Here is a 20,540-nt window from a genome sequence, read left to right as displayed (position 1 = left end):
CCGCTCCGCACACCTCGTACACACACGGCTCCGCTCCGTACACTTCGTACACACACGGCTCCGCTCCGTACACTTCGTACACACACGGCTCCGCTCCGTACACTTCGTACACACACGGCTCCGCTCCGTACACCTCGTACACACGGCTCCGCTCCATACACCTCGTACACACACGGCTCCGCTCCGTACACTTCGTACACACACGGCTCCGCTCCGTACACTTCGTACACACACGGCTCCGCTCCATACACCTCGTACACACACGGCTCCGCTCCATACACCTCGTACACACACGGCTCTGCTCCGTACACCTCGCACATTCGCGGGTCTGCTCCGTACATCTCGCACACACACGCAGCTACATCCATCCTGTAAACCCCTCCTGACCCCACACATACTTTCCTCATCCAGCATCATGACAACCAGCACAGCAGAGTCCCGCATACAATACAATGATGGCTGTGTGCACAGGACCTGTGATGAAGTCACAGGAGGGGAGGAGTCAGGGGTCACATGATCAGGGGCCTCTACTGAAACCCCTGACTCCTCCCCTCCTGTGACCTCATCACAGGTCGTGTGCGCACAGAGCAGGGATTTATCAGTGAGGGGCTGGCGCTGCGGTGGCCGGTGGGTCTGGGAGGGGGAGGAAAGGGTTGATACATGGGGGCGTGGTGCTATGGTGGCGGATTATAATGGGGCAATTTTCCCTGGGCTGGTGGGCCCCCCCACACCACTGGTCACAGACCACTCCCGGCACTTTATCCCCCGGAATACTGTGATCGAATGCGATCACAGCATCCTGGGAGCAAGCAGAGGGCTGACAGCCCCTCTGCCTTTGGATCGGAGACCCCCGCGGCGTGACGATCGCTGCTATGGCAATCCGACAACACTCGGGTACCAGAGCTGAGAAACTTCCTGTCATGCGCAGTGCATGATCAGGAAGTCTCTCAGGTCAGTGTGCAGAAAGTGCAGCGCTGACAGCTTCTATAGCATGCAGATCTTCATCTGCATGCTATAGTCTAAGCGATCAGCCTGCAAAAAATGATTGTCCCATGGTGGGACAACATGTAAGAGATAGAATGAAGTAAAAAAAAAGTTTAAATAACTGTAAAAATATTTTTAAAAAATCTATATTCTATAATTGTAAAAATATTTAAAAAATAAAAAAAATCAATATTCTATCACTAAATAAATATTTGAATTAAAAAAATCTAAACAATAAAAGTACACATATTTGGTATCGCTGTGTCTGTAATGACCTCTCCTATAAAACTGTCTCACTAGTTAACCCCTTTAGTGAACCCAGTAAAAAAATAAGCAAAAAACAATGCTTTATCATCATACTGCCAAACAAAGTGTAATAACACGCGATCAAAAAGACGGATATAAACATGGTACCGCTGAAAACGTCATCTTGTCCCACAAAAAAAAATAAGCCGCCATATAGCTCCATCACCTGAAAAATAAAAGTGATAGCTCTCAGAATAAAGCAATGCAAAAATAATAATTTTTTATATAAAAGTTTTTATTGTATAAAAGCACCAAAACACAAAAAATGATATAAATGAGGTATTGCTGTAATCGCACTGACCCAAAGAATAAAACTGCTTTATCAATTTTACCACACGTGGAACGGTGTAAACGCCCCCCCCCAAAAAAAAAGAAATTCATGAATTGCTGGCTTTTGCTCATTCTGTCTCTCAAAAAACGTCATGTGCCAAAAAATGGTCCCGCAAAAAACAAGACCCCACATGACTCTGTGGGCCAAAATATTGAACAATCATAGCTCTCGAAATGTGATGATGCAAAAATTATTTTTTTGCAATAAAAAGCGTCTTTTAGTGTGTGACAGCTGCCAAACATAAAAACCCGCTATAACGCCTCTTTCACACTTCCTGATATTTCCGGTAGCGGAGATGTCAGTGTCCATGTGTGTAATACTTACGGCACACGTGTGGCATGCGTGTGCAGCATCAGTACCACAAGGACGGGCACCAGGGAAGAAGCGTTACAGTAAGCACTGTTCCCCGGCGCCGGATGCTGATCTTGTCATTCTCCCCTGCTCTGCGGGCGATCAGCACAAGAAGGGGAGACTGATGAGAGCTATAATCAGCACCCGGCGCCGGGGAACAGCACTTGCTGTAATGCTTCTTCCCCGGCGCCGATGCGTGTCGCATGGATGACATCCATGTGTGTTATGCGTATGCACGTGTGATGGATGTTTTGTGGCCAGCGACGACATTGAAAAACGGACATGTCAGCATGTTTTGCCCATGGACACATGGTCTGTGGAACACACTGACATGTGCACAGAGCCATTCACTTGAATAGGCAAATAGCGCTCCGTTCCTCCTGAGTCTCTTCGCATGGCTGTCCAATGGTATAAAATTCTGTGACATACCCATGGTGTCAATATGATCACTGCACCCCTAGATGAATTCACTGAGAGGTGTAAGTCATAAAATGGGGTCACTTATGGGGGGTTCTGCTGTTTTGGCACCTCATGGGCTCTCCCAGTGAGTCATGGCACCTGCAAACCATAACAGTAAAATCTGGCGCTGCTTCCCTTCTTAGCTCTGCCATGCGCCCAAACAGTGGTTTACCCCCACATATGGGGTATCAGCGTACTCAGGACACATTGCACAATAATTCTTGTGGTCCAAATTCTTCTGTTACCCTTGGGAAAATAAAAAATTGGGGTCGAAAAGATCATTTTTGTGGAAAAAATGATTTTTACATTTTTATGGCTCTACGTTATAAATGTGTGTGAAGCACTTGGGGGTTCAGAGTGCTCACCCCACATCTAGATAAGTTCCGTAAGGGGTCTAGTTTCCAAAATGGGGTCACTTGTGGGGGTTTCCACTGTTTAGGCACATTAGGGGCTCTCTAAACGTGACATGGCGTCCGATCTCTATTCCAGCCAACTTTGCATTGAAAAGTAAGACTATGTGCACACGGAGTTTTTTGCCTCTGCGGATTTTGTAGTGAAAACTGCAGATAAATCTGCAGGATTAAAGTCCTGTGGTTTATCTGCGGTTTTACACCTCATAATGGATGAAAAGAATTGACATGCTGCGGATTGTAAACTGCAGCAAAACCGCGCGGAAAAATCCGCAGCATGTGCACAGCGGTTTCCAGTTTACCACTGAAAGCAATGGTACTGTACAACGCAGCTAAATCTGCTGCGGACCAACAGGACCAGAAACGCTGCGGATCCGCAGCAGAATCCGCACCGTGTGCACATGGCCTAAAACGGCGCTCCTTCCCTTCCGAGCTCTGCCATGCGCCAAAACAGTGGTTCCCCCCCACATATGAGGTATCACCGTACTCAGGACAAATTGCACAACACATTTTGGGGTCCAGTTTCTCGTCTTACCGTTGGTAAAAAATAAAAAAAATTGAACCTGAAGTATTTTTTTTGTGAAAAAAAGTTAGATGTTCATTTTTTTTTTAAATATTCAAAAAAACTCCTGTGACGCACCTAAAGGGTTAATAAACTTCTTGAATGTGGTTTTGAGCACCGTGAGGGGTGCAGTTTTTAGAACGGTGTCACTTTTGGGTATTTTCTATCATATAGACCCCTCAAAGTGGCTTCATATGTGATGTGGTCCGTAAAAATAAAATGGTGTTGTAAAAAGGAGAAATCGCTGGTCAACTTTTAACCCTTATAACTTCCTAACAAAAAAAAATTTGCTGCTCCCAAATTGTGCTGATGTAAAGTAAACACGTGGGAAATGTTACTTAGTAAGTTTTTTGTGTGCTGTGTCTCTGTGATTTAAGGGCATAAAAATTCAAAGTTGGAAAATTGTGAAATTTTCAAAATTTTTGCCAAATTTCCGTTGAAATTTTACCACTGACATGAAGTACAATATGTCACGAGAAAACAATGTCAGAATCACCGGGATCCATGGAAGCGTTCCAGAGTTATGGCCTCATAAAGGGACAGTGGTCAGAATTGTAAATATTGGCCGGTCATGAACGAGCAAACCACCCTTGGGGGTAAAAATATGGGGGAACCACAGAAGTTCGGATCTCCCCACTTCTCCCTATTGCTGCATTCCCTCTGGATCAGTCCGTCATTGTTACTGTCAGTGACATCTGTGATCTGTATGTCAGCCCTTCTCATGCACAGCACCATGGAACCAATGGTGCTATATAAATAATAATAATTCGTAAAAATACGATGTATGAAAATAGAAACTAATCCGCTCAGAAAGCAGCGGAACGAGATAAGAACCAAACCGCCAGGATTATGGGGTTTTTTGGTCGCTGCAACATTGGAAAGTGGCATCAATAAAAACCCCTGGGGGCAAAGAATAACCCTCAGCCCCCGAAAAATGAGAACTCTACAGGAAAATGGCGACGTGATATGTATCTTATCACAACTGTAGAATATAGACTCCAGTCTGGTTCTTTGACCCCTAAAAAAAAGGAAAGGAAAAAAGTTCTGGCTGTTACATCTATGACTGTAGAGCAGTGACTGTCATCTTCTGCTCATGCGCACAAGTGCAGGCCGGGACGGTCCAGCCCTGTATCCATGACTCCCCACCAGTCTGAGCCGCTCGGGCCCTGCTCTCGTTTTCCTGTGCTATGGCGCCATCTGGTGGCTAAAAAAAAAACACGGCTGTAGCTGTTATTCCACGCTTTGCCGCTGTGTGGCGATTCCCAGCTCCGGACATACTTTGTTGTTGGGAAGCACATTCTCTTCCGAAAATAAAGCATTAAAAAAAATCAGTTACCAAATCAATGATGGCGGCGTAGGGCGCATGCCAGTAGTGGTTGTGCAGGAAGACGTCCGGTGACGTCAGTAGCCCTGTTCTGTTCTTCTGTCTCATGGCGTCTTCTCTCAGCGGGATGTTCTCCGGGCAGCCTCCCGGGCCTCCGCCGCCCATGCAGCCTGGAGCAGGGCCTGGCCTGATGTCCACTCCTCCCGGGGCGAAGAACACCAACAGCACCCTGGTGGACGAGCTGGAGTCCTCGTTCGAGGTAGGAACGTGCAGACTGGAAACTGGGGCCGTCCGACTACAACTCCCAGCATTCCCTGATGACGTCAACATGCTGGGAGTTGTAGTTCCACAGCAGCTGCACAGTCTGCACTGCAGATGATGGAGGAGGGACAGGTGTATATTAGTAGTCTGCAGCCTCACTACAAGTCCCAGCATGCACACAGGACACTGGTGCTTCTCTCCCCCAGCTCTGGAGCACTGCAGTCCCCCCCCCCAGCAGCTCTGGAGCACTGCAACCCCCCCCCCAGCAGCTCTGGAGCACTGCAACCCCCCCCCAGCAGCTCTGGAGCACTGCAGCCCCCCCCCCAGCAGCTCTGGAGCACTGCAGCCCCCCCCCCCCCCCAAGCTCTGGAGCACTGCAGCCCCCCCCCCCCCCCAGCAGCTCTGGAGCACTGCAGCCCCCCCCCCCCCCCCAGCAGCTCTGGAGCACTGCAGCCCCCCCCCCCCCCCAGCAGCTCTGGAGCACTGCAGCAGCTCTGGAGCACTGCAGCCGCCCCCCCCCCCCCAAGCTCTGGAGCACTGCAGCCGCCCCCCCCCCCCAAGCTCTGGAGCACTGCAGCCCCCCCCCCCCCCCAGCAGCTCTGGAGCACTGCAGCCCCCCCCCCCCCCCCCCAGCAGCTCTGGAGCACTGCAGCCCCCCCCCCCCCCCCAGCAGCTCTGGAGCACTGCAGCCCCCCCCCCCACAGCTGCTCTGGAGCACTGCAGCCCCCCCCCAGCTCTGGAGCACTGCAGCCCCCCCCCCCCCCCAAGCTCTGGAGCACTGCAGCCCCCCCCCAGCTCTGGAGCACTGCAGCCCCCCCCCCCCCAAGCTCTGGAGCTGTATACCTAACATCTTGGTCTGAGGGAAGAGATGATTTGTATTTTGCCTCCTCTATGGCAGACCCCGCTGACTTCTGTAACGGCGGCTCCGGTGTATTACCGGGGAGTTAGATGGAGGGGTCTGCAGGCCGCCATGTCGGGAACACCGGGGTCTATGCACCACAATAACCAGCATTCCCTCTGTTCTAAGGGTGTGCTCACATTTCGCTCTGTCACCGTTCCTTGTCCCTGTTGGGGCTTATGTCCGAACCTCCCCGAAAAACGGGTTTCGGACGCATGAGCTGACGGGGCCATAGACTATAATGGTGGTGACAGGGCGAGCGTGGGCTCTGACGTGCGTCATTTTCAGGTGTATGTGACTACTGGAGGCGGACGCTCGGACAGAGGAGACTGTGTCTAGTAGGTGTTCACGCCCGAAAATGATGGACGTTCGAGCCCATGCTCGCTCTGTCAGCACCATTGTAGTCTATGGCCCTGTTGGCGAATATGTCCGAATCCTGTTTTGTGGGGGACGGTGAAGTAACCATCGACAGCGCCGCTGACCGGGGGGATAGACGCAATGTGAAGGCACCCTAAGGTATGTTCACACTGAGTGAAAAACAATTGGAAAACTTCCTATTCATTTCTATGGGAAATCCTCTGTGCTGTTCATATGATGAGGGTTTTCCTTTTACAGTAGCTGCTGTTTTCATTTCTATGTCATGAATTGATAGGACACATGAAGATTAGACACGTTGTAATACATCAGAGAAATCTGCTTCTTTCTTATTCTCAAAATCCCATTACTGAGACAGGAGAAGACAGTTCACTGTAGAGAGGAGGGGGGAGGAGCTCTGCCTTTAGCTCCTCCTCCCTCATCTACATAGAATCTTATCGGCACCAACTGTCTTCCGTCTCATTAATGTAACAATGAATTCCGATTTTAACCAAGAATTGATTATTTTTAAAGTGATCAGTCCAGGAGGAGAAGAAATCAGATTTCTCTGAAAACATAGTTGTTGGACTTGTTTCCACTCAAGAAAGTATTGTGTGAACGTGTCCTAATGGTTTCCAGTGGTTTGTTAGGGTGATGCTGGGTGCGGCCACACAGAGACTTTTTCCATCACACAAGTTGGCGCAGTCTGAGATCGGTTACTGACTTAGGATAAAAGCCAAACCAGAATCTGTTTGCTGACACATGTTTGGAAGGTGTAACTCCTCCTCAGTGCAAAGCATGAGATCTGATTTGGTGTATGAGAGGCATCTGACTTGGGTCTACGGGGTAACAATCTCCATGTTTAGAGTGACATGTCTAGAATGCCAGTGTAAGGAGACTTAAAGGCCATACAATGCTCCTGGGAGGTATGTCACTCTCCACAAAGAGAGATGCCACCCTTTAGACCTCAGTCAGAGGCCTCTCCATACAGCAAAATTAGATCTCATGCTTTGCACTGAGGAGGGGTAATATCTCAAAACACGTCTGCAAGTTGAGATTTTGGTTTGACTTTTATCCAAAGTCATATGGCAAGGCTCGTTAAAGGGTCGATAATTAATTTTAGGATCGCTACTTCCAGTAGATGGCGCTAGAGTTCAAGTCCTCTTACTCTCTGAAGAGACAATTTGCATATTTAATTTCCCAGAGGAGCATTGTATGGCCTATAAGCCTCCTTACCCTGGCATGTCGCTCTCCAGGAGGAGAAACAGGGCACTTACATGTAAGTGCAGCCAATTTACATCTATGGTGTCTAACCTGTTAGGAAATCACAACTCTCTGCATGTGAAGATCAGCTCTCCACCCTCCTGTCAAAATCATGGGTGGACATACCGCCGGTTCAACCTGTGCAACTGCACAGGGGCCCAGAGCCTCCAGGGGGCCCTGCCAGGCAGCTAATGAGGAGGGCAATTTGGCCGGTTTCTCCGGGCCCGAGGGGCAATGATATGATGGGGTGATGGGGAGAAGGCCGTGATGGGGAGAGGGCAATTATGGGATGGTGGGGAAAAATGAAATGATGATGGGGTGGTGGGGGAGAATGCAATGATGGTGGTGGAAAGGGCAATGAATGGGGGAGGTGGAGGTGGTGGAATGGGCAATGATGGGAGTGGTGGGGGAGAAAGCCAAAATAGTGGTGGGGGAGAAGAAAATGATGGAGGTGGTGAAGAGGGCAATGATGGCTTGGGGGAGAGGACAATAATGAGATGTGAGGGGAGGAGAACAATGAGGCGTGTGGGGGATTGGGATGGGAGGAAGGGGGACTTATAATTGCCTTAGGAACAGGGGGAGGTGGAGGAAGACATTATTATTACTTACTATGTCTAACACAGTCCCTAATTATATAGTGTACTCACTAATTCTGTATAACATCATCCTTAGTTACATAGTTTCCTCTTTTATTATGTATAACACCGTCCCTTATTACGTACCATCCTCTCTAGTTATATATGGTGCCGTCCCTTATTATATACCTTCCTCTGCTGTTATGTACAGTGCTGTCTCTTACATAGTGTATTCTTGCCCTCTTTTATTACATAGTCCCCTCTCTTTTTAGATATAAAATGACTGCTGATCGAGGAGCCGGTGACCAGGCTACCAGTCCATCAGCAAATCCATTAGAAAAGAAGCTTTCCCATGCTCCATCAGCCATCATTGCATTATACAGCTAACAAGACAGGACGGTAAGTAATAAAAAACAGGGCTCTATATAATTCAAAATGCAAGGGACCGTACTGTACATAAACGAGAGGGCACACTGTAAGGGACAGCAATATACATAATAAAGGAGATTATGTAATATATATACATGTATGTGTGTGTGGCTATATACACACGTAGCTTTGACGCCATAAAAGGAGGGGGGCCCAGACACATTTCTTGCACAGGGGCCCCAAGCTGTCAGTGTCCGCCCCTGGTCAAGATCACACCTCACCACTTGTACGCTTGACCCACTCCCGTCCCACCTCATCCCTAACCTTGCCACAGTCTTCATCCCAATTCTAACACACCTCTTCAACATTTCACTTACAAATGGTGTCTTTCCCTCTTAATGTGTACAAACTGTAAAGCGCTGCGTAATATGTTAGCGCTATATAAAAATAAAGATTATTATCCTTTAAACATGCCTCAATCACACCCATCCTCAAAAAGCCCTCCCTCGACCCATCCTCTGTGTCTAACTATCGCCCGATATCTCTTCTCCCTTATGCCTCAAAACTACTGGAACAGCATGTATATCTTGAACTGTCCTCCCACCTCTCCTCCTGTTCCCTATGTGATCGGTTACAATCTGGCTTCCGACCACATCACTCAACTGAAACTGCCCTAACTAAAGTCACCAAGGACCTACTAACCGCCAAGAGCAAGCGACACTACTCTGTCCTCCTTCTCCCGGACCTGTCTTTCTCCTTTGACACCGTGGACCACTCTCTCCAGCTACAAATTCTCTCATCTCTTGGCATCACAGGCTTGGCCCTATCCTGGATCTCATCATACCTAACAGACCGAACATTTAGTGTCTCCCTCTCACACACCACCTCCTCACCGCGCCTCCTGTCTGTTGGTGTTCAAGGCTCAGTTCTAGGACCCCTACTCTTCTCCATCTACACCTTCAGCCTGGGACAGCTCATAGAATCCCACGGTTTGCAGTATCACCTGTACGCCAATGACACGCAGATCTACCTATCTGGACCTGACCTGACCTCACCTCCTTACTGACCAAAATCCCACAATGTCTGTCTGCTGTTTCAGCCTTCTTTTCTGCTCGCTTTCTCAAAGTGAACATGGACAAAACAGAATTCATCATCTTTCCCCCATCTCACTCTACTCCTACACCAGACCTATCCATCATTGTCAATGGCTGCTCGCTTTCCCCAGTCCCGCATGCTCTGTGCCTTGGGGTCTTCCTCAACTCTGCCCTCTCTTTCAAACCACATATCTAAGCCCTTACCTCCTCATGCCGCCTCAAACTCAATTATTTCCCGGATCCGCGCATTCCTCAACCATGAAACCACAAAAACACTAGTGCATGCCCTTATCTCCTGCCTCGACTACTGCAACCCCCTACTCTCTGGCCTCCCCTCCAGCACTCTGGCACCACTCCAATCCATCCTGCACTCTGCTGCCCGACTAATCCACCTGTCTCCCCGTTATTCCCCAGGCCCTTCAATAGCTTCCTATTGCCCAGAGGCTCCAGTTCAAAACCCTAACCATAACATACAAAGCCACCCACAACCTGTCTCCCCCATACATCTGTCACATGGTCTCCCGGTACCTAATCGCACGCAACCTTCGATCATCTCAAGATCTCCTCCTCTACTCCCCCCGTATCTTTTTCCCACCACAACCACATACAAGACTTCTCCTGTGCTTCCCCCATACTCTGTAACGCTCTGCCGCAACACATCAGACTCTCACCAACAACGGAAACCTTCAAGAAGAACCTGAAGATCCACCTGTTCCGACACACAACCAGCACGACCTGCTCTACCCTCTCCTACTGTATCCTCACCCATCCCTGTAGACTGTGAGCCATCGCGGGCAGGGTCCCCTCTCCTTATGTACTTGTGTGTCCCTTGTCTTACAAATGTTTATTATACTTGTCTATATTTCTCATTTCACATGTAAAGTGCCTTGGAATAAATGGTGCTATATAAATGTATATTAATAATGTGTTAGGGCGTGCTGGGAGTTGTAGTTTTGTAACAGCTGGAAATCACTGAAATACGGAAGAAATTGTTAGTGTTTCCAGTACTCGGCGCATTGGGACAACGTCTGGTCTGTGCGCCCTGAGCTATACACAGCATCCCTTACTACAATGTTTCTACTTTAGGGGTGTTTCACCCCAATCCTTCCCTGACTGCCCGGCCGTGCATGGAGATCAGACATGTCCCGTCCTCTTCTGGGTGCTTGCAGGGCAGCCATGTTCCTGCCCACTGTCAGTTTCATGGTTTTCCGCAGCTTGTTGGAGATGGCAGCTGTCACTCAAACTTGCTCCACAGAGAAGGACTTCTAGTCGGGGCAACGCTGTAACATGGCCGCCTCAGAAATGGTATAATCCATTGTAGATGTAATTCGTTTTCCTCTCTATTACAGGCTTGCTTTGCTTCTCTCGTGAGCCAGGACTATGTGAACGGCACAGACCAGGAGGAGATCGGCACAGGTAACATACGCCGAGATGCTGAGTCTCTGTCGTTTATAGGGATTTTACTTCTTTTACCAAATTTATCCAAATAGCTCTCCATACAAACCAGGTGATGGCACCATGGCTCAGAGGTCGTTATTACTCATTATTACCTTTTTTGATGCTGCTTTGGCTTTTGTTGTCTAAATTACATAGTGGGGAAAAAAGTATTTAGTCAGCCACCAATTGTTCAAGTTCTCCCACTTAAAATGATGAGAGGCCTGTAATTGACATAATAGGTAGACCACAACTATGAGAGTCAAAATGAGAAAACAAATCCAGAAAATCACTTTGTCTGATTTGGCAAGAATTATTTTTCAAATTAAGGAGGAAAATAAGTATTTGGTCATCTAAAAACATGCAAGATTTCTGGCTCTCATAGACCTGTAACTTCTTCTTTAAGAGGCTCCTCTGTCCTCAACTCATTACCTGTAGTAATGGCACCTGTTTGAACTTATCAGTATAAAAGTCACCTGTCCACAACCTCAAACAGTCACACTCCAAACTCCACTATGGTGAAGACCAAAGAGCTGTCGAAGGACACCAGAAACACAATTGTAGCCCTGCACCAGGCTGGGAAGACTGAATCTGCAATAGGCAAGCAGCTTGGTGTGATGAAATTAACTGTGGGAGCAATAATAAGAAAATGGAAGTCATAAAAGACCACTGATGATCTCCCTCGATCTGGGGCTCCACGCAAGATGTCACACCATGGGGTCAAAATGATCACAAGAACGGTGAGCAAAAACCCAGAACCACAAGGGGGGACCTAGTGAATGACCTGCATAGAAATGGGACTGCCGTAACAAAGGCTACTTTCAGTAACGCACTATACCGCCAGGGACTGAGATCCTCCAGTGCCAGACGTGTCCCCCTGCTTAAGCCAGTACATGTCCGGGGCCGTCTGAAGTTTGTTAAAGAGCATTTGGTTTATCCAGAAGAGTATTGGGAGAATGTCATATGGTCTGATGAAACCAAAGTAGAACTGTTTGGTAGAAACAAAACTCGTCGTGTTTGGAGGAGACAGAATGCGGAGTTGCATACAAAGAACACCATACCTACTGTGAAGCATGGGGATGGCAACATCATGCTTTGGGGCTGTTTCTCTGCCAAGGGACCAGGACGACTGATCCGTGTACACGAAAGAATGAATGGGGCCCATGTATCGTGAGACTTTGAGTGCAAATCTCCTACCATCAGCAAGGGCATTGCAGATGAAACGTGGATGGGTCTTTCAGCATAATGATCCCAACACACACCACCAGGGCAACGAAGGTGTGGCTTCGTAAGAAGCACATGAAGGTCCTGGAGTGACCTAGTCAGTATCCAGGTCTCAACCTCATAGAAAACTTTTGGAGGGATTTGAAAGTCTGTGTTGCCAAGCAACAGGCCCAAAACATCACTGCTCTAGAGGAGATCTGCATGGAGGAATGGGCCAACATACCACCAACAGTGTCGCCAACCTTGTGAAGACTTACTGAAATCGTAATTGGATTTGTTTTCTCATTTTGACTCTCATAGTTGTGGTCTACCTATGATGTCAATTACAGGCCTCTCTCATCTTTTTAAGTGGGAGAACTTGCACAATTGGTGGCTGACTAAATACTTTTTTTCCCTCACTGTATGTGAAGAACTACAGATCCAATGATTCCTCTTCCACCACACAGACATTTCTTATAGTTAAAAAGTAATTACTCACATAACACAGCTCCGGTACTGAAACTGTTCAGTCTGCTGCCCAGCTTGAGAAACACAATCCATTAAGAGACATGGAGGCTGAGGAGAGATGTGGGATCAGTGGAAATGAGAGGTTTATGATGTGTGACGGCCTGTACTCGATGGTGGGGAGATTACAGCGTACTGGACGTAATACAAGGAGGGAATAAATGCCAGGAGCGTGGAAATGTGACTGCATTTGTGAGAGAGTTTAGATAAATCACCATAAACTCATGTGAGCTCCATTTATACTTTTTTTTTTTTTCTGAAAGTGTCCGTTATTCCAGATAGGCACAGAGACGTAGCAGACGGTCCCCTTACTGCTGAAATGTTTTGAAAGCGCTTTACTGCAAATGTCTGTCTACAGCCCCAGCCCAGGGGTCCATGCTGCGTCTGTTATGTGGTAGCACCAGTCTGAAACGTTCCCGGTCTTCTTCTCTCCTCCTCAGGTGTTGAACAGTGTATTCAGAAGTTCCTGGATGTGGCCAGACAAACAGAATGTTTCTTCCTACAGAAGAGATTACAGCTGTCTGTCCAGAAGCCGGAGCAGGTTATTAAGGAGGTGAATATCCTACTGTGAGGACCATGTCATCTCCTCACTACTCCTAAGGATGATGTCTCCATAGCAAACTGGCTTATCTCAAAGAGGTCTCCAGGACTTAAACCCCATACACATTTGATTAATGTCAGCTGAGCCCACTGATATCTCCAGGATTGTCCCACAGTCTGTGTCTGGAATTCCTCTGACAGTTTGTTGGGGGGGCATAATGAAATGGAAGGTCTGATTTTTGGCCTGCCGATCGCATTGTCTCCCTGAGATAATCTGCAGCCAGACGTGCCAGGCGATGGCTCCCTCATAGAAAACGCGGGACGCGCGCCTCTTGTGTATGAGAGAGGCGGCTGGAATGTCTGCCATCTGAATGATTGCTCAAAAAGAGACTGTTGGCGCTGAAGACTGTTCCAACCATGAACAGGCGCTTGGTGCACCATTGGTGTGGCCAAACAGTTCAGTGCACCTTTTCACATACTTGTTTTCACTTTTATCAGCGCCCTTTTACTGACTTTATAAAGCCAGAGCTGTCAATCAAAATAGAGGGGGTGAAGATGGGGGAAAACAAGCAGGTGGGAAACTGCACGGGACTGTTTGCCACATCAGAATAGTCATTCTCTGCTGACAGATTCCCTTTAAACATTCATGACCTGTCCTTAGGGCCCGTACTGATTAGTGCTATGAAAGGGCCAAAGCTGCAGCCCCATTCACCGCCACACTTGTATGTACAGGGCTGCAATAAGGGAGTTGTGCCACTAAGTCTGAGTTCACACGTGGCGTTTTTTTCGCGTTTCCGCGGCGGTTTTAACCGCTCGATTTTGCCGCGAAAACGCGAAAAATAAGCATCCCATGCATTCCTATGGGATTCCGCAATGCTGTACTAATGCTGCGGTTTTTACCGCGGCGGAATCGCTTCGTGGTAAAAACCGCAGCATGCTCATTAATTTGCGGAATCGCGGCGATCCCGCACCCATAGGAATGCATTGTTCCGTCTACTTTCCGCATGGGGCTGTGCACACCATGCGGAAAGTAAGCAGAGCATTTGCGGATGGTACCCACGGTCCAGAGGAGAGGAGACTGTCCTGTAAAAAATAGAATTTAAAAATAAAAAATATTGTTATTCTTACCTTCCGGCGTCCCGCGCAGTCTTCCCGCTTCTCTTCACGCTCTCGTTCCCAGTAATCCTTTGCGAAAATGCCCACGATGGCGTCCGCTCTCGCGGGATCGCGAAGTCTCGCGGTCATTCGCGCGACGTCATCGCGAATTACCGCGAGACGTCACGATCCCGCGAGAACTGACGTCATCGTGGGCATTTTCGCAAAGGATTACTGGGAACGGATGCGCGGGACGTCGGAGGGTAAGAATAACACCATTTTTTATTTTTTTTTTTTACATTTTATCTTTTACTACTGATGCTGCATAGGCGGCCTCAGTAGTAAAAAGTTGGTCACACTTGTCAAACACTGTTTGATGAGTGTGCCCAACCTGTCAATCAGTTCTCCAAGCGATGCTACAGATCGCTTGGAGAACGCTAGCACTTTGCAAGCTAATTACGCTTGCAAAATGCTAGTTTTTCCGCGGGAAAATCGCGGGAATTTAAAATGCGATTTTCCCGTGGACTGGAATTCCGGAATTCTTGCGGTAATTTCCACAAGAGTTCCGGTACGTGTGCACTTAGCCTTACAGGCATAACACGCTATATAAGACATGTGCGGCCCCATCCAGCCCTGCCCAAGAAATAAAACCGTATATCACTTTACCTGGAGGGTTATCTATCTACCTGTGTACCCTAACAGACCTTACTGTAAGACAACATGGTCGCTCAGGTGGCAATAGTATCCATTGTAAGGCTGATGGAGCGCTGTGGGGGAACTAAAGGTTATGTCCACACTTTGCATGTTTGTGGCTGATGTCCCGTGTGGATTTGCATGTGGAAATCCAGAACGTAATACAGTACCAGCTAACTGACATGATAAATCTCATTTATACAGTTAGGTCCATATATATTTGGACAGAGACAACATTTTTCTAATTTTGGTTCTAGACATTACCACAATGAATTTTAAACAAAACAATTCAGATGCAGTTGAAGTTCAGACTTTCAGCTTTCATTTGAGGGTATCCACATTAAAATTGGATGAAGGGTTTAGGAGTTTCAGCTCCTTAACATGTGCCACCCTGTTTTTAAAGGGACCAAAAGTAATTGGACAGATTAAATAATTGTAAATAAAATGTTCATTTCTAGTACTTGGTTGAAAACGCTTTGTTGGCAATGACTGCCTGAAGTCTTGAACTCATGGACATCACCAGACGCTGTGTTTCCTCCTTTTTGATGCTCTGCCAGGCCTTCACTGCGGTGGTTTTCAGTTGCTGTTTGTTTGTGGGCCTTTCTGTCTGAAGTTTAGTCTTTAACAAGTGAAACGCATGCTCAATTGGGTTGAGATCAGGTGACTGACTTGGACATTCAAGAATATTCCACTTCTTTGCTTTAATAAACTCCTGGGTTGCTTTGGCTTTATGTTTTGGGTCATTGTCCATCTGTAGTATGAAACGACGACCAATCAGTTTGGCTGCATTTGGCTGGATCTGAGCACACAGTATGGCTCTGAATACCTCAGAATTCATTCGGCTGCTTCTGTCCTGTGTCACATCATCAATAAACACTAGTGACCCAGTGCCACTGGCAGCCATGCATGCCCAAGCCATCACACTGCCTCCGCCGTGTTTTACAGATGATGTGGTATGCTTTGGATCATGAGCTGTACCACGCCTTCGCCATACTTTTCTCTTTCCATCATTCTGGTAGAGGTTGATCTTGGTTTCATCTATCCAAAGAATGTTCTTCCAGAACTGTGCTGGCTTTTTTAGATGTTTTTTAGCAAAGTCCAGTCTAGCCTTTTTATCCTTGATGCTTATGAGTGGCTTGCACCGTGCAGTGAACCCTCTGTATTTACTTTCATGCAGTCTTCTCTTTATGGTAGATTTGGATATTGATACGCCTACCTCCTGGAGAGTGTTGGTCACTTGGTTGGCCGTTGTGAAGGGGTTTCTCTTCACTATAGAGACTATTCTGCGATCATCCACCACTGTTGTCTTCCGTGGGCACCCAGGTCTTTTTGCATTGATGAGTTCACCAGTGCTTTCTTTCTTTCTCAGGATGTACCAAACTGTAGATTTTGCCACTCCTAATGTTGTAGCAATTTCTCGGATGGGTTTTTTCTGTTTTTGCAGCTTAAGGATGGCTTGTTTCACCTGCATGGAGAGCTCCTTTGACGCATGTTTCCTTCACAGCAAAACATCCTAAATGCAAGCACCACACCTCAAATCAACTCCAGGCCTTTTATCTGCTTAATTGAGAATGACATAATGAAGGGATTGCCCACAAATGTCCATGAAATAGCCTAGGAGTCAATTGTCCAATTACTTTTGGTCCCTTTAAAAACAGGGTGGCACATGTTAAGGAGCTGAAACTCCTAAACCCTTCATCCAATTTTAATGTGGATACCCTCAAATGAAAGCTGAAAGTCTGAACTTCAACTGCAGCTGAATTGTTTTGTTTAAAATTCATTGTGGTAATGTCTAGAACCAAAATTGGAAAAATGTTGTCTCTGTCCAAATATATATGGACCAAACTGTACGTTGCTGATCATTTTTGTGCAGAAATTGACGCGTTAATCCGTGTTGTGGAATTGTAGATTTCACTTTCTGCAACGCATAGTCTGAAATCTTTTTCAATTTCTCAGCAAAACAGCTCATGTTACATACTGATAAGATGCAGAAGAATCAAATGCAAATCTGCTATTCATGGAGATATCCTACAGGGATTGTCCAGAAGGATTAGAAAACCATGGCTGCTTTATTCCAGAAACAGCTGTCCACGTTAATTTCCACGAAGCTGAGCTGCAGTACCAGACATTCCTGGCTGACAGATATGACACTTTCTAGAAGAAAGTAGTCATGTATTTTAGATCCTAGAAAACCCCTTTAAATATAACCATAGTAGACATCAGGGCTATGGAGTCGGTAAGCCAAACCTGCGACTCTGACTCCTCAATTTCCCTTACACCGACTCCGACTCCTCAATTTCCCTTACACCGACTCCACGACTCCGACTCCCACATATATTGCTTATATTTAAGTGAAAAATTTATTGTAGTACAATGTGAACATCAGACATTTAATCATTTCTATGATCCAATAATCAAGATATTTAGAACATAATATTTATTGGAATACAACTTTAGAACACAAAAAACTGTAATAAATTGTAAATATGTAATACACTGTATACATGTACATGTATACGGTACAGACCAACGTTTGGACACACCACCTCATTCAGAGTTTTCTTTTCATGACTATGAAAATTGTAGATTCATTCTGAAGGCATCAAAACAATGAATTAACACATGTGGAATTATATAAAGTGTGAAAGAACTGAAAATATGTCTTATATTCTAGATTCTTCAAAGTAGCCACCTTTTGCTTTGATTACTGCTTTGCACACTCTTGGCATTCTCTTGATGAGCTTCAAGTGGTAGTCACCAGAAATGGTCTTCCAACAGTCTTGAAGGAGTTCCCAGAGATGCTTAGCACTTGTAGGCCCGTTTTCCTTCACTCACCCCAAACCATCTCGATTGGGTTCAGGTCTGGTGACTGTGGAGGCCAGGTCATCTGGTGTAGCACCCCATCACTCTCCTTCTTGGTCAAATAGCCCTTACACAGCCTGGAGGTGTGTTTGAGGCCGTTGTCCTGTTGAAAAATAAATGATGGTCCAACTAAACACAAACTGGATGGAATAGCATGCCGCTGCAAGATGCTGTGGTAGCCATGCTGGTTCAGTATGCCTTCAATTTTGAATAAATCCCCAAGAGTGTCACCAGCAAAGCACCCCCACACCATCACACCTCCTCCTCCATGCTTCACGGTGGGAACCAGGCATGTAGAGTCCATCCGTTCACCTTTTCTGCGTCGCACAAAGACACGGTGGTTGGAACCAAAGATCTCAAATTTGGACTCATCAGACCAAAGCACAGATTTCCACTGGTCTAATGTCCATTCCTTGTGTTCTCTAGCCCAAACAAGTCTCTTCTGCTTGTTGCCTGTCCTTAGCAGTGGTTTCCTAGCAGCTATTTTACCATGAAGGCCTGCTGCACAAAGTCTCCTCTTAACAATTGTTGTAGAGATGTGTCTGCTGCTAGAACTCTGTGTGGCATTGACCTGGTCTCTAATCTGAGCTGCTGTTAACCTGCGATTTCTGAGGCTGGTGACTCGGATGAACTTATCCTCCGCAGCAGGGGTGACTCTTGGTCTTCCTTTCCTAGGGCGGTCCTCATGTGAGCCAATTTCTTTGTAGAGCTTAATGGTTTTTGCCGATGCACTTGGGGACACTTTCAAAGTTTTCCCAATTTTTCAGACTGGCTAACCTTCATTTCTTAAAGTAATGATGGCCACTCCTTTTTCTTTACTTAGCTGCTTTTTTCTTGCCATAATACAAATTCTAGCAGTCTATTCAGTAGGACTATCAGCTGTGTATCCACCAGACTTCTGCACAACACAACTGATGGTCCCAACCTCATTTATAAGGCAAGAAATCCAACTTCTTAAACCTGACAGGGCACACCTGGGAAGTGAAAACCTTTTCCAGTAACTACCTCTTGTAGCTCATCAAGAGAATGCCAAGAGTGTGCAAAGCAGAAATCAAAGCAAAAGGTGGCTACGTTGAAGAACCTAGAAAATAAGACATACAGTATTTTCAGTAGTTTCACACTCTTTTGTTAATTATATAATTCCACATGTGTTAATTCATAGTTTTGATGCCTTCAGAGTGAATCTACAATTTTCATAGTCATGAAAATAAAGAAAACGCTTTGATTGAGAAGGTGTGTCCAAACTTTTGGCCTGTACTGTGTGTGTGTGTGTGTGTGTGTGTATATAATATAAACACACACACTATGACTTATCTCGGCTAAGAGAAACCCTAGACCCTCAGGCTTCATTCACACTATGGGCGTAGCCAGGATCAAACCTAGGGGGGGAGGCAGAATCTCATACTGTTCCGCAGAATTTCATACTGCACACCTCAGCTGCTGCAGAACCTCATACTTCACACCCCTACACTTGAAAATAAAGCCTGCATCTTAAGAAGATGTGGTGATGAATGCAGTCTATTTATTCCAACTATCAGTTGATGTTACTGAAGACGAGCAATGCCTGTCCTGGGCGTCCTTTTGGGCAGCTATGAGATGTACCTGACTGGTGCTAAAAAAAGGAGTGTAGTCTGTGTGCTATCCAGCGTTCATTCTTTTTGGTACAGATGTGATATGGATAAATGGATATATAGAGCAGATTTCTAATCTACTTTTGCTATTGAAAACATTATCTATGAGCTCGTGATGCGGTTTTTTTAAAAAGCTGATCTGCTTTTGCAACTGAAAAACGTATCCTCAAAAAACGCTGGAAAAACGCTGTGTGTGAATGTAGCCTTAGATCAGGAATAGAACAGCCATTTATAGGACATTTCATAACTTTCCCAAATTCCTATGAAAAAATATTCTGCACATTCTGCATTGAACTACTGTACCCAATTTATTATATATTTTAGGAGTCGGAGTCGGTCCATTTTATACCGACTCCAACAAAATGAGCACCGACCACGACTCCGACTCCACAGCCCTGGTAGACATAACAGCAAACCTCCTCCTGCCAGGAAGCATTGTTTGCTGTTTGCCATCATCAAACCCTTGCTACAATATAAATTGCCTTTTTTTTTTTCTACATTTGCTCCTGATAGGATGTGACAGAACTGAGGAGCGAGCTGCAGAGGAAGGAAGCGCTCATTCAGAAGCACCTGGCTAAGCTACGGAGCTGGCAGCAAGTCCTAGAGGAGATTAATGGTCCGCCTAAGAAGCCAAGCGAAATGCCACAAGGGCCTCTGGCATTCCTGGAGCAAGCCTCTGCCAATATCCCTGCGCCAATGAAGCAGACGTGACCTGAAGGACAAATTGTAAAGAATATTTTTGTTTGTTTTTTTTATACTATATTTTGGAAAGGGGAGTCAATTAAAAAATGCTTCTATAAACTGGTGTATTTCAGTGTTTCTTAATGTTTCCAAGTGTCAGATTCAAAAAAGCTAAAATACTCTGTCCTGCGCAGTAAGTGTCACATGTATGACGGGCAGAGAACTGAGGTGGTGCAAAAATAATAGAAGTGTCCATCTGAGTACATGATAGAGAAAGGAAAGCGTACCTTGCGCAGATCGTAGTAAGAAAAAACAGAGTTTGGGTTGTTTTTTAC

General features: G+C 46.3%; 1 protein-coding gene across 2 annotated transcripts; it reads left to right on the top strand.

The window, feature by feature from the left end:
* The first annotated feature begins 4,649 nt into the window (after window positions 1-4,649).
* LOC141075004 (mediator of RNA polymerase II transcription subunit 28-like) lies at window positions 4,650-20,325 on the top strand. 2 transcript variants are annotated; one of them, XM_073562323.1, is made up of 4 exons: window positions 4,650-4,986; window positions 10,891-10,957; window positions 13,144-13,256; window positions 20,038-20,325. In XM_073562323.1, the coding sequence occupies exons 1-4, from the start codon at window positions 4,834-4,836 to the stop codon at window positions 20,233-20,235; spliced, it is 531 nt and encodes a 176-aa protein (XP_073418424.1). In that variant the 5' UTR covers window positions 4,650-4,833; the 3' UTR covers window positions 20,236-20,325. The 2 variants fall into 2 exon arrangements, 1 of the variants encoding a protein (XP_073418424.1); XR_012227257.1 differs by lacking the exon at window positions 20,038-20,325 and adding an exon at window positions 8,351-8,477 and having other exon boundaries at window positions 4,849-4,986; window positions 13,144-13,163.
* The last annotated feature ends 215 nt before the right edge of the window (window positions 20,326-20,540 follow it).

This window comes from Dendrobates tinctorius, unplaced genomic scaffold, assembly GCF_039654945.1.
Source record: "Dendrobates tinctorius isolate UK_male_01 unplaced genomic scaffold, ASM3965494v1 ptg000347l, whole genome shotgun sequence".
NCBI lineage: Eukaryota > Metazoa > Chordata > Amphibia > Anura > Dendrobatidae > Dendrobates > Dendrobates tinctorius.
Note: the sequence above shows the minus strand (reverse complement) of the source record. Positions and strands in the feature narration are given on the sequence as shown.